General features: G+C 32.2%; 1 protein-coding gene across 9 annotated transcripts; it reads left to right on the top strand.

Annotated features, from left to right (window-relative positions):
• The first annotated feature begins 48 nt into the window (after positions 1-48).
• LOC124955162 (WD repeat-containing protein 7) lies at positions 49-14,519 on the top strand. 9 transcript variants are annotated; one of them, XM_047509153.1, is made up of 25 exons: positions 49-385; positions 964-1,141; positions 1,215-1,447; positions 1,528-1,670; positions 3,322-3,512; positions 3,632-3,777; positions 4,681-4,707; positions 5,530-5,620; positions 5,713-6,127; positions 6,212-6,432; positions 6,518-6,737; positions 6,915-7,029; positions 7,139-7,344; positions 7,421-7,558; positions 7,675-7,743; positions 8,292-8,393; positions 9,177-9,389; positions 9,476-9,740; positions 9,816-10,035; positions 10,106-10,331; positions 10,407-10,741; positions 10,849-11,172; positions 11,256-11,348; positions 11,426-11,623; positions 11,864-14,519. In XM_047509153.1, exons 2-25 carry the CDS (start codon positions 977-979, stop codon positions 12,047-12,049), a joined length of 4,542 nt encoding a protein of 1,513 aa, XP_047365109.1. In that variant the 5' UTR covers positions 49-385; positions 964-976; the 3' UTR covers positions 12,050-14,519. The 9 variants fall into 9 exon arrangements, with proteins under 9 accessions (XP_047365109.1, XP_047365108.1, XP_047365110.1 ...); XM_047509152.1 differs by having other exon boundaries at positions 50-385; positions 5,533-5,620; positions 10,404-10,741; XM_047509154.1 differs by having other exon boundaries at positions 51-385; positions 1,528-1,649; positions 10,404-10,741.
• Positions 14,520-14,675: the final 156 nt, after the last annotated feature.

The raw sequence follows: 14,675 nt of genomic DNA, 5'->3' as shown, positions 1-14,675 counted from the left end.
TAGAATTTTATAGTCATGAAGTTAGTTACAGATATGTCCAAGCTCCAAATTATTGGAACGATTTTTAAAAGTTTACTTGGAATTTTAGTGTGTCATCCAATTAACGTTTAGGAAAAAAAATATTAAAAAGTTAATCGAAAAGATTAACAGTCATTTAATATCACTTGAATATTATTCGATATTCTTAATAAATAACTGAATCCTGGCATTATTACTCTAGGGATCTTTTGACATAGAACAGCTGATTGTACGATTCACTTGAGTGACACAATCCTCACATCAAGATGGCCGCGATCGTGAAAGTACAGTAAGGAAGGAACAATTTTCGGCATATAACGCCAATTTTGACGTTTGAAGTAGTTGTCATTGTTAATTGGTGTTTCTGGTAAATATTTTTGCATTTTTATACATTCCATTTTGATAAATGCATGCAAAAGGTTGCAAAGATATTGAAAAACATGTCAAGATTATTAGGATTGTAAGTGACATCTTGCGAATATAATATAGCAGACGCCTTCGCTGTAATTGCTTTTAATAATTCTTTAAGATTATAAACGATTATTGTTTCAATGTAATATGACAGGAAATTTTTGTCCATGCGTTTATTCGATTTGATTTATTTCCTTTAAATTAAAGATATTAATATCGTCAATGCGAGTTACGATACATATGAAAATACGTTATTGGTTTGTCATTTATTTATCTGAGAGTTATCTTTTTTGTATCATATAGTCCTATACCTACTTCTAAATCATGTTTGTTCCTAGATCGACGTTTTTTCTTTTTTATAGACATTTCAGCCAGTAGCCTACTTTATTTGTTATTTTTAAGTTTTCAATAATAAATATTAATGATATAAAGCTTAAAAATTTACTGATACTTTATTACCAGTACTAATTTTTATTTTAATTAAAATATTCTTTAAGTTTGCCTTGATCTGTATAAATTTAAATTAATTTTCAGATAAAACTTCAATATGACAGCAGGTACAAGTTTAGTAGTCCCTATAGTACTATGGGGTCGAATAGCACCAACTCATTGTATTTCTTGCGTTTATTTATCACGAGACCAAAAAACTTTAGTTACGGGATGTTACGACGGTCAGATATGTTTATGGCAAGTTGATCCCGAAACGTTAAAGGTAATTATATTTTGTTTTTCTATAAAAGGCTCCATTTTGTTTATCTTGATTTTTTTCTTTCTTTTTTTTTCAGATGACACCAAGATGTTTACTCGTTGGTCATACCGCTCCAATAATGTGCCTAAGTCGAGCTAGTGTTATCATGGAGCAAAATTATATTGTTAGTAGCAGTGAAAGCGGAGAGATGTGCACTTGGGATTTAGTTGATGGAAAATGTCGCGAAGCAGTAAAGCTTAACAATGTTCATACGCAAATGTTGCCTTATGTCTCAGCTGGAGGAGAAGATGTTAGATTGTTTTGTTCTGGGTATATAATAAATTAATTCTATTCATTTCTTTTTAAATATCTAACAAATTTATAATATTTTTTGTATCACATGTGTACAGGTATTATCCGGAGGTTTTAGTAATGGATCCATTTAGTTTGGAAGTGCTATTCACACTGAGTTCTCGGGTGAATCCTGATTGGATTAGTGCTTTGCACGTTCTACGGCCGGCCAAACGGAAAGGTCGGTTCTACGTGCATACAAGTTAGTTACACTTCATCACACCTACGCTTATACCATACAATGCTATCTTATCTTCTACCAATTTTTTGTCAATTTGTATTATGCACATATTTATTTATTTTTACAAAAGAAAATATAATAATGAAAAATGAAGCTGATATTATATACTAGTTTCATTTGTCTATAATTCTATGTTAATACTCATTATATTATATCATCTGAAAATTTTTAATTTATCAAATTGTGCATAATACTTCTTGGTAACTCATAAGTATAATTTTGTAATGTTTCTCCGCTGGTTCAGCCTTTTTTGATTTCATTTATCTTTTATATTTTTATTCTATTATATTGTTTTATAATGTGGAAACATCAGTATAACAAATCTTCGTATTATATGGTAAAAACAGAGATATTAACCTATTATCTCTCTGTATTTTATGGTTTATTATTGGATTTCAAATTATGCGATTAATTCAGATATGTTTTATGCTTTGGGTATAATATATAGATTTGATTATGATAAAATTCATTTTAATTTAGAATTTTTCGAGATGGCCAAATATAAGAAGGGTACTTCGCGACTTCTTTAATTCGTACATTATATAATTTAGTATTGGTAATTTATATAATAGAGTTGGAATTTTAATATAAATTACATTGTTGCAGCATGTAAATGCGAGTGGATACAATCCAGTGCTAAAGCACTGATGTTCAACGCTATATCACTTCTGTCATCAATTATTTTTCTTAATATTATATTTTTCACAAATTATCTCTCTCTTTGCGTTACACTTTGTGCCATTGGTAGAAAATGAGTCAATATCACTAATCCTTGCACTATTACATTAACACATACTATTCATGCTTCTTCTCATCGAACATGACATCCTACATTTTAGTCTATTGATAGTATACATTACATTTATACTGACATGCATTGACTTAATTCCTTATACTAATTTGGTATACTGTACCTATCGTAAGTATATACTAATAATATTTATTTTTTATGTAAAACTTATTTGTAAATATAGTTATTAATCTTAAGGGATTGTTGTTTCTTTTTTTTTTCTTTTTTCTTTTTTTCTTTTTTTCTTTTTTCTTGAAGTTAAATAAGCATGTTGATATTTCATTTTTTCTTTCTCTTCTTTTTTTTCTTATAATATACTAACATACTAAATTAAATATGGAGCTCTTTTTCTCTTTCAGTATTATAATGCACACGAAGTAAATAGATGGGTTATCAAAAAATGTTCCCTAAAGACGTGTTAATCTTGTCTTCATTTGATTTATCAATCAAACCTTTATTATTTAGATTTATTTTTGTGTATATATATATATATATATATATACATATATATATATATATACATATATATATATAAAGCATGATGGGTTTAGCGTTGGTACAGTCTATTTCTATTTCTATGATATAAATAAAACTTTACTAGTAAAATGTAAATTTTCTATATTTATTATACGCATGGAAATGCATGGGAAAAGTTTTTAATTATACAATTAATAATATTTATTTTTAAATTTTATTAAGAAAAAGTCCAGTATAAAGTTATGGTCAACTGGATAATTTATTAAGATTTTTATTGTTTAAAATCCTATAGTACCTATTTAGATTTAGTTAACGCGCAACACAGGCGCTTTAATTCATTTAAAGACGACGTTGTGTTGGCTCTGACAACGACGGGTACAGTCAAGGTGTGGACGCTTTTGGGACACGAAAATCGTAACAGCGAACCTCTTTACGAACATGAGAGCAAACAAATACGATGTTTGAATGCTCTCGCGATGACTTGCTGCCCATACAATCAACGTACAGTTCTTATTGTATGCTCTAAATATTGGCAGGTTGGTTGTAATTTTATTCTAAACTATAAATATAAATATATATAATATTATGTTATATTATTAATTTTTTTTTTTCTATCAATTTGAATTATATAACGTCAATCCTTATGTTTCTACAGATATTCGATGCGGGTGATTTTTCGGTCCTATGTTCCATAACAGCGCCTCGGGGTGAACGTTGGATGGCAGGTGATTTTTTGGCTGCAGATCGTGTTATTCTCTGGAGTGATGAGGGTCATGGCTATCTTTATAAATTGCCAGCTAAGTATGTTCTTGCAAAGAACAAGTTTACTTGTTTTTCTATTGCTTAAATTGAGATCTTGAAAAGCCCTATAAAAATTATTGATGTTACCTATCTCCATAATCATGTAAACATTTTGATGATACAAAAATTTCTAATTTCTAATTTATTCCAGCAATCTAATTTAATGAGTAATTAAAATAGTAAAATATTTTGTAGGGTATAACAATACTAATGTGTAATTAAAATAGTAAAATATTTTATAGGGTATAACAATATTGTACTTAACATGATAAAACTAATATCCATTATTACACATATAAGTAATTAGAATGCCTGTCAGTTGTATTAGTATGTTAATCCTTAATCTTATCTTTTGAATTTGTTTAAAAAAATCAGCTTCCCTTAATTTTTAAATTGGAGCTGGATATTGCTCTGTAGAAGCACTTGCTGGCAATGCACAAATTCAATATTTTTTTCTCCCAATTTCTTTCTTCCATTTGTCACACATAACTGCATATTAGATACATAATTATTTGATGTCAAATAATAATTTCCAAAAATTAAACTTAATTATTATGCATTTACTATAATCTCATTATATCTTTTTTTTTTTTTTTGTTTTAACATAGACGTTACTAAAAATTAGTATTATTTATTTCATAATGTCATCCAATATATTTACACATAATCATTTACCTTTTACTGAAAGAACAATTCTTTCCATTTCTTTTTCCAAGGAAGTCCTATATTGCATTTTTCTTGAACATCATTAGATTTGTTTGATTATGTATAAATACTCTTATATTTAATTCTCCCCTGTCACAAACATCACATGCCAATTAACACGATGATCTGTTTTACGGTGATGTGTCTTTTCTACATAACATACATCTACTGCACTCCATGGGTGGTCTGGTCTTCTAGCAAGCTGAAGGGCAAGGCTCTCAGCAGGTAACCTCCGTAAATCACTTTACAACGTCTGTTTTTTTTTATTATAGACCTACCTCGATTCTATCTTAATCTTACTGGTTTTTGGTATTTTTTCTTTTTTCATATGGTTATTATCATGATTTCCCTTACATTCACCCCTTTACTTTTACTATTTCTCATTTATTTTGTTTATTTATATCTCTCAGATTTCCTTTTTGTCTTTTCTTCTTTCAAACCTTTTGCTGCTTAAAGGCTCAAATTATTGCTTTTATCACATTATGCATCTTCCATTTCATCATTATTCATTGATGAAGTATGATCAATTGGAAGTAATATAAATAAATAAATAAATATATATATATATATATTGTTTTATAATTTAAATATAATTGTATTCGGCCATATTGCCTATTATTTTATTCTACTTGTATTACAAGCAGCATTATAGGTTTATCATAATTAGTTGTTTTACATATTAACTCGTGTAATTTTTGTTAATCATCGATTAAGTAAATATTTTTTATAGACTTACCGTATAAAATAACTACCCACTTTTCTTGCAATATTTCATTCACTGTATTACTATGTTTAATTTGCTTGAAACTGCTTTGCATGAACCACTAATGCACACTTCTTTATGAGATATAAAATAGGATAAAAGAATGTACATGTGAAAAGCAATGTTATAAAGAGTATATCTAATTTTTTTAATGTTTAACAATAATAAAACATTACTTATGGGGATACTTATTAATGATTTTATCTGAATATAATAAAAATGGTCATAAGTAATGTGTATGTGAAATATGTTTGTAATTTTTATTTTGTATTTTATGATCTCAGTAGCGTTGCAGATAACAAAAGTTTTCATACAGCTGGGACAGAGTATGATCAACCTTATCTTTATTGTATTCTGACTCAACCAGGAGATAAGGTAAAGAAAAAATTGAATTATTTATTAAATTATTAATCACGTTTCTCATCTTATTATTTTTAATTCATATGTACGTTTTATTTTTGCATTAGCCACTGTCTTGCCCACCTGCAATGAGACTAGTTACAGTTCAAAGACAGAATAAAACATTAAAGTATTTACTCCGCGGTGATAGCGAAGGAGTCGTTGTACTTTGGAAAGTACCTGAATTAACAGCACAACAATTGGTACAGATATGTCAGAATGATGGTTCCTCAACACCTACATTATCGCCCACAGTTACAACAAGTTTAACAGCTGCTTGGGAAGCAATGAAACCACCACCTGTTGGTATCCTGGATCAATTGGATTCCGGAGATAAGAATGGTATTAAGTTGACTGCCAGTATATACTTACCACAGCAAAGTCGTTTAGTTGTTGGCCGTGAGGACGGTAGTATTATTATTGTACCAGCCACACAGACAGTGATGCTACAATTGCTTCATGGCAATCATCAGCAATATGATGGTAAAATATCCGTATTTTCTTTATGTGTACTTTTTATAAATATGTATGTTCTTGTTTAATGAATTTTTTTTTAATATTCTACAGATTGGCCACCACATCAGGTATTATTAGGTCATTCAGGACGAGTAAATTGTCTTTTGTATCCGCATGGAGCAGCACCACGTTACGATCGTGCACATCTTGTTTCTGGTTCCGTAGATTTTGCCGTTTGTCTTTGGGACTTGTATGCCGGTACATTGATTCATCGATTTTGTGTTCATGCCGGTGAAATTACACAATTGATGGTTCCTCCGGATAATTGTAGCGTATGTTAAGTTCTTCCCCCATTTATATAATTAAACCTTTTATCTACTAATATTTTTCATAATTATTATTCATAATTTATTGCAGCCTAGAATACAGAAATGTATTTGCAGCGTGGCATCCGATCATAGCGTGACTTTATTATCGTTGGCGGAGAGAAAATGTGTTGTTTTGGCTTCTCGACATCTTTTCCCTGTAGTTACTATAAAGTGGAGACCTTTGGACGATTTTATGATAGTTGGATGTTCGGATGGTGCCGTGTACGTGTGGCAAATGGAAACTGGTCACTTAGACAGAGTGTTGCATGGTAAAAAAACATCATTTATTACTTTAATTTTAAATAGATTTAAGTATTATACCAACTATGGATACTAAACCTTTTGAAAACACATTGAGGATTATATATTTTATAGATTATTCCTCTCACTCTGTCATCCTGTAATATATTTAATATAAAATATATAAAGCGTTTTTCGCATTGTAGGTATAATCGCCGAGGAGGTACTATTCGCCTGCGACGAGAATACTATGACAGCGGCTGGTGGAACTGCCGCTAGTGGTGAACTTGGATTAGCTAATCCAGCTGTACATTTCTTTAGGTAAATGAAATCTTGCAGCACGGATGGTGAGAACCTCATGTGAATTTAGCATTAGAACATTTGCAGAGTAATTTTATGTATTATGATTAACGTTATATAATTTCTGCAGAGGTTTAAGACATCGGAATCTATCGGCAATTAGGCATGCAACGCAAAGAGGTTTGCATCAATTGCAGCAACTTCATGGTGGGCACGGTACAGATCATGGGAACCAAATAAAAGCTAAGGGATCACCGTTGATGATACAAGGTTTTAGAAGCAATCCTAAGGATCCTGAAAGTCATATATTATTTTTTGATATTGAAGCATTAATAGGTATGTTTCCGATGTGTGTCGTATATAATTCAACGAATGATTTGCTTCTAATGTTAATGCATGGTTATTTATTTAGTGCAATTATTGAGCGACGAGTATGGCACTATGTCACCAGGATCGTTAGAATCTCAAGGATTAATTTCAGCATCCGAATATCAAAAGGTTGCTGCCCTCACTCAATCTGCAAGTCCAGATGCTCATAAAAAAATTGCAGGTATTTATTTATTAAATCATTATGAAAATTAAATCATTATGTGGATATATAAATCTTTCAATTATTCTTGATCCTTAAATAAATGGAGGTATTTCACTTGGTGTATGTCTTTGTAGATTTTTTCGGTCGTGTCAAGGATAAGGCAGGTGACGTTGAACGAATTTTAAAGGAGAAGGACCGTCACGGTATCGTCCTTAATATTGTTTTTTGTCTTTCAACTCGTAGTTTTGTTTATTCATTATGAAGAAACATCCTTATTTTGATGCACATTCAAACGACTGTTCTCACACATCGAAAATGTGCAAAAGAACAATGTCATCGATAATAATCAGTATCTGGGACAGCTGTTAATATGCTGCAATTCTCAGTACTTATCTTTCTTTTTTTTTTTTTTTTTTTTTTTTTTTTTCCCTCTAATAAGATTCTAGGAGAAATTGTGCAATGCACATAATCGCTCGAGAGTTGCATGTTGTATGAATGACTTCATGAATATTCTAGATTTCATTTTATTTCACCTAATAACGCTAATCTATACCAGAATATTTATAGAGTTCTTCGAACTTACTCAAGCGTGTTCTTAGTTTCCATAAATACTTTGTTGAAGGGTGTTTATGATAGACGAAACGTAAGATCAGATACAATCATCATCGTAGTTAAATAGATAATCCAAAGTAGGAGGTTCCTTCGATCATATCTTCGAAGATAATACATCTAAAGGAGTTTATTTCTATAGGTATATTGGCTAAGATGAAGGAAGGGGCGGAGAATGTGCACACTAAATTACAAGCTAAGGCAGAAAGTGTAGGCCTCAAGCCGTCCACTCTTGACGGCAAAGGTTAGCCAAAAGAAGAACAAGGTGGCTTATGTCACTCATGTTATTGTGCATGGGTATTTCCGCCTTTAGAATTGACAATTTGCTTTCTATTTTTTGTATGTAGTGACAACGCATTTCTTGTTTCCACTTAAAATATAGGATATATCGAGTGTACTCGCTAATTTTCTAGCTAGCACGTGTGAAATATTATTTATATTTTATGCACGCATTTTTCAATTATTACCAGATCTCATGGTAAGTTACTAAATTATATGGAAAATGACAATATAGAATGCAGATTACTTACTTTACATGTGTAATAGTTGTCGTCACAGTTAGAGCTTCTTACTATTTGCTTATTGCAAATGAAAACACATTAATATTATTTAATCATACTTTTATCAGTTCATAGCCATTTGTGTATGTGTATAGTTTGAACTAATCACTTATATACACGTATAAAGTGACAAGCAACATTCGAATTGTTGTACACTACAAGTGCATTATCATAGCTTCTCAATTGTATTTTTTTCTTATATTCATGTTATATTACATTTATTAAGAATTTATTTTTTGCTTTCCAGCATTGAAAGATATTGAGAATATTTCTTCATGTCTTTTTTTAATCTCTGAAGTGGTGATATTTTTTTTTACAGTGAAAATTGATATACCTTAAATTGACACGGTATAGGCGATCACTTAACGTAGCACGCATTCATCGCGTCGACGCACATTTTTGTAGATTTTCTGGAGTAATATTGAAATAGTAATTTATAATAGATTCTCTTATGTTGTGTTTCATAGGTGACAATTGGAACAGTAATGATATCGCGAAAAACAATCTCAAAAGGAACGGTGCGTTTAGTGAGCCAAACGCAACGATGGAAGTTGCTCAGTTACTTCTAAGTCTTTTACATGCATGGGGAATGGATCCAGACTTAGATCGAGTTTGTGAGGGAAAATTAGGATTGTTAAGACCTATGGTACCAGTTTCGTTCGGGGTGTTATCTAAGGGAGGTATGAAAGTATTACGTTATAAATTATATAAATAGAAATATGTGTTATCTTAATTGAATAATGTCTTTTTTTCTTTTTTTTTGCAGGCTATATGTCATTATTACTTCCAACTTGGCAAACTCAATTGGAACCTGCCGGTGAACCTGCAACGCAATTGGAACAAAGATTACCTGTTGAATTAGTAAGGCAAGAGAGACTTACTAGAGCCTTTACCGCAAGAGCCCATTGGGAATTATCAACAACTATAACAAGTAACCATTTATTGGCTGTAGTAGCATTAGCCAATACTTTAATGTCCATGAATAATGCAACCTTCGTACCTGAACAGGAACGAAATCGAAAGATGCACAGGTAAAATTAGATTAATCAAAATATAAGAAAGAAAGTAATATCAAGAAAATGAATTATACTTTTTACTTTGCGTAGACCCGGTAATAGAGCAACCGTCAATTGGAATAAAGCAGAAGAGGAAATTGAAGAAATTTATACTGTCCAGCAGGCACAAATCAAACAGGGTTGGTCTCTTTTAGCTACTTTACATTGTGTACTTTTACCGGACAAGGTAACCGCACAAGGTGGAACAAAAACGTTTAAACGGCCGCAAGTAGAAATGATGGCACGCAGATGGCAACATCAATGTTTAGAGGTTCGTCGTATATCGATTTCGTTTGCTGAATGACTTTTTGAATAATTCATTTTAAATCTCGTATTTTCAGATACGAGAAGCGGCTCAAGCTTTATTACTGGCCGAATTAGGCAGAATGGGTCCAAAAGGCAGAAAAGCACTCGTCGACAGTTGGTCACAATATTTGCCAATGTATAGTACTCAGGAACCTATTGCACCACAAATTCAAAATCAAACTCCACCGACGTCAGGTAGCCCGGTTCCAATGAATGAGACGCAAGGCGATGATGAGGATGAAGAAGAAGAACTGGCCGAAGGTGTATATGAATATTCATAAATCTATTATTTTTCTTTCTAATCCGGTATTATTAATATTTCAATAATTTCAGAAGTAAGCGTAGCTAGGAAGCCATCGAGCGTAGCGGAACTGAAACGTAAACAGACTACTGCGGTGGTATTATTGGGCGTAATTGGTGCCGAATTTGGTCAAGATGTTACTACGACTAACCAAAGAAGAGATAGCGAACAAAGGCGGAAAAGTTCGATCGTGGAAGGTTTTGGCATTGGAAATAACAATCTCGCTAGACACACCAGTATGGCTTTGACGCATCTGTTACACGCACCGCATTCTCCTAAATTACCTTTGCATACACCATTACGAAGGGCTGCCATTGACCTCATTGGTAGAGGTTTTACTGTGTGGGAACCATATTTGGATGTATCCAAGGTGAGAGATCAGGTTTTAAAATAAAAGATAATTCTTTCTTTATTTTATATTTATATTAAGGCATTATCATTTAATTGCCATTGTCTATCAATATTTTATTCTAATAGGTACTTTTAGGGCTTCTTGAGATGTGTTGCGATGCAGATAAGTTGGTACCAAGTATGACCTACGGTCTTCCGCTCACTCCTCAAGCTGATACATGTCGTACGGCACGTCACGCTTTAACCTTAATAGCTACTGCTAGACCGGCAGCGTTCATTACGACGATGGCACGAGAAGTAGCCAGATTTAATACGGTGCAGCAAAATGCACAGACTTTGAACGTCAATGTAGGAGCAAGCGTGTTGACTAGGGCAAAGCCCGAGATACTCAGAATAGTAGAACAATTAATTGACAAGATGCAAAGTGAAATGAGCGATCTTTTGGTCGAAGTATGATCGCATTCATTTTATTTTTAATATCTAACGTCGATCGCAGTAATCTTCTGTAGATATTAAATTTCATGTATTTTCAGGTCATGGATATAATATTACATTGTTTAGATCCTGGTCACTTGAAAGCGAAACCATTGTCGGAAGTATTCCCTGCTGTTTGCAGATTCAATCAAGTTTGTATAAGTTCCTGAATTTAGGAAGAATTTAGGAAGGAGTTTTCGTTTATTAAATCTGATCTCGTACATTTCAGGTCAGTCATTGTACAGCAACACGCAGGATAGCTGTAGGCGGCAGGGGTGGACAATTGGCGCTTTACGAACTTCGAGGTAACGTCAAGTGTCAAACGGTACCCGCGCATCAAGGTCCTGTAACCGCATTAGCATTTTCACCGGAGGGCAAATTTTTAGTTAGCTATTCGTGTTCTGAAAATAAGCTTTGCTTCTGGCAAGTAAGTAAATAAATAACTGGCAATAAAGTAAATAAGTAAATAAGTAAAATATAATATATATATATATATATATATATATATATATATATATATATATATATATATATATATATATATATATATATATATATATATATATATGTTATATTTTTTGAGATAGTTATGATATATATTCTATCAATAAGCCTAGAAATAAGTAGAAATATTAAAAGGAAAATATTTTTTATTTATTTTTTTTAGCAAACAAGTAGTGGTATGTTCGGTCTGGGTAATTCACAAATTCGATGCGTTAAATCATACAGTACTGCGCCCATCAACGACGTAACGCGATTGAATCCTATGCGTTTAGCTCGACTCGTATGGATAAACAATCGTACGGTCACGTTGATGTTAGCCGATGGTTCCGAGACTCGTTTCAACGTTTAAAACTAAATTTAGAAGAATTATTCTCCATTTAATCGTTGTCGTCGTCGTCGGACAAGCATCACATGGAGTTTGATCAACGATCTGTAGAAACAGAGAGATTAAGAAGAGTGCCACCGCGGTCGTAAGTGCGCTTGTTGGTACTTAATAGATCTAACTATTATTCAGATTTAACGAACGATACGATATACGTGAGAAATGTTTATCTCATAACAGCAGGATGCGTTATCGCGATAGATTTCTTAAAAATGCAATGTAAGATATCGACCTTTTTGTTCCTTTAAAACTTATTCAAGGTATTGTCGTCTTTTTCCGTTAATATTTCCGCTCGATCTTAATTTGGTGCTCTATTCGATGAATCGTATATGTGTATGTACAAACGGCCAGACTTTTGGGCTTTTTGAAGGAATAGAGAAAATAACCCACCTTCGAAAACTAAATACGCTTTATAAAAGTATAGTTTATTATATCAATAGTAGCGTAATCGTACGTTTCTTTACATCACACACGTAGTCTCTTATGTAGATCAAAATTCGATCATTTACAATGTCAAAATAACAGTGGACGTGTAGCATACAGACGATTGGGAGCGTCCTTTAATACCGAAGCGCCTATATACTCCTCGTATATCCTCAGATCAGAAACAAATTGAAAACGGTAATATCGTTTACACGTGTATATATATAATGCATACCAAAAACTACCGCCAAGGGTTTGTATATACACCAGTGCCGAGATATAAGGAAGTTGTATTACCGATTTATATGAAGTTGTAGATCAAAGCCTTTAGCTTCTAATAAGTCGCTTCTAGTTTATTATTTGATTTTTGCGGCTCTTACACCATTTATTCGATGCTGTACGAAAGGAATAGACTGTATGTTATTTTTCCAAACTGTTTGTTAAATTCTTTATTGAATTTTGACAGATGTAAACTGTTCGATCGTGCATTCCTTGGTATAAAAAAGTGATCAGACAAGAGTAGTTGAAAAATCGTTGAAAAGTATTTCATAAGAAAACGCGCTTTCTTTATGATCACTTATTACATGTACACAATCAATTTGATTTTATTGTACTAAGACTTTAGGAAAGAGAAGTAGTATTCGTTTGTTGTTGTTGTTGTTGTTGTTGTATGCATGTTTAGAAAAATACGGCTATCGTTTCTTTCTCGTTTTCTTTTAACGTGCAAATTTTTTTTCTTTTTTTTCTTTTTTCTTTTTTTGTTTTTCCTCTTCCCCCCCCCCCCATTCATAATAAAACACACCGCATATTTGTGTATAGAGTATGGCAAAAATTATATATATATTTACATAGTGTAATTTATTATTGTTATCGTCTCGTGCGAATTGTTTGCACTCTTTGTGCGCCAAAACAAGTAAATCTAAAGACACGCACGTTCTACGTATGTAGATGATGTATGTATCTGTCCGATAGTAATAGAATAATTTCTGTCAATAGCAACGATAGCAACGTGCTTCCTTGTCCCTCAGATGGCCGTTATTATCGTTGTCTTTTTTACAATCAATAATTGGTATTGCACAAAGTATGCTCGACTCTGAACGATTCCTTCGACAAATAGTACGTGCGTGTAATTTATTTATAATAATAATAATAATAATAATAATGATAAGAAGAAGAAGAAGAAGAAGAAGAAATAACAATAAAGTTCGTCAAACGCTAAGCATTATACTATGAATTGTATTCTTGCTATAGTCGTTTTTGCTGCGAATTGTCGTTGTGTCGGTAAAAGGAAATAATAATTTTGAAAAGATGATACCGAACTTCGATCGTATCGGCAATGAGATTAAGGCTTCGTATGTGCAAAGAAAAAAAAAAAGGGGGCGATAAAACATTCACTTTTGCAGCCCGAAAAAGTATTTCTCCTTTGATCGATCATTCGTCGAACGCATTTGTAATCGACGCGATAGGTTTGTAAGTAATTAGAAACGATTAAAGTATTTCGTGGTTGATAAAGGACCGATCGCAAACTAAGAAATATCGTTGTTACTCGATTGATCGTGATTGCTTGACTTAATCAAGCCGTCTCTTTCTTCGAGGAAACCTTAAAGCTCTCATCGACGAGGATCTAACGCGAGTAGCGAGTAGTATTCGTTTCATGCAGGCATGTAGACGATCGATACTCGTGTTTGTAATAGCGGAACAGAGATTGTATTTTCTCCAACTACGTTAAAGAATAAAACAATCGATTCGTTTCGAGAGAGCCTTTATAATAATAATAATAATAATGATAATAATAATAATAATAATAATGATAATAATAATAATAATAATAATAATAATAATAATAATAATAATAATAATAATAATAATAATAATAATAATAATAATCATCGCACGCTATCAGATGCGTGCGATCGTTCTGATAGGACAACTGTGTATATAAAAAAGAAAAGAAAAAGAAACACCGAAACCGATCTATGCCTAACTGTATCTATGTAATTATTTCTGTGTATATTATACTTTATCGTATATCATTATGCGCGTGAACGTATTCGACTTGATTCGCGAGAACGATCGTTTCGATCCTCTTCTTCGATCTTCGACGTCTGTGCGGCGTAAAAGTGGGAAAAATTGTACTGCAACAGTTGTTAATGGTTATGCAATTATTGAA

Source organism: Vespa velutina, chromosome 17, assembly GCF_912470025.1.
Source record: "Vespa velutina chromosome 17, iVesVel2.1, whole genome shotgun sequence".
In the NCBI taxonomy this organism is placed as follows: domain Eukaryota; kingdom Metazoa; phylum Arthropoda; class Insecta; order Hymenoptera; family Vespidae; genus Vespa; species Vespa velutina.
Note: the sequence above shows the minus strand (reverse complement) of the source record. Positions and strands in the feature narration are given on the sequence as shown.

What these genes read in the sequence shown, in the direction of transcription:
- LOC124955162 (XM_047509151.1), top strand. Translation starts at nt 977, where the DNA reads ATGACAGCAGGTACAAGTTTAGTAGTCCCTATAGTACTATGGGGTCGA. An exon ending in CAATCATCAGCAATATGATG is followed by an intron (nt 6,128 to 6,211) that starts GTAAAATATCCG and finishes AATATTCTACAG; the next exon opens with ATTGGCCACCACATCAGGTA. An exon ending in AAAGGAGAAGGACCGTCACG is followed by an intron (nt 7,744 to 8,291) that starts GTATCGTCCTTA and finishes TTATTTCTATAG; the next exon opens with GTATATTGGCTAAGATGAAG.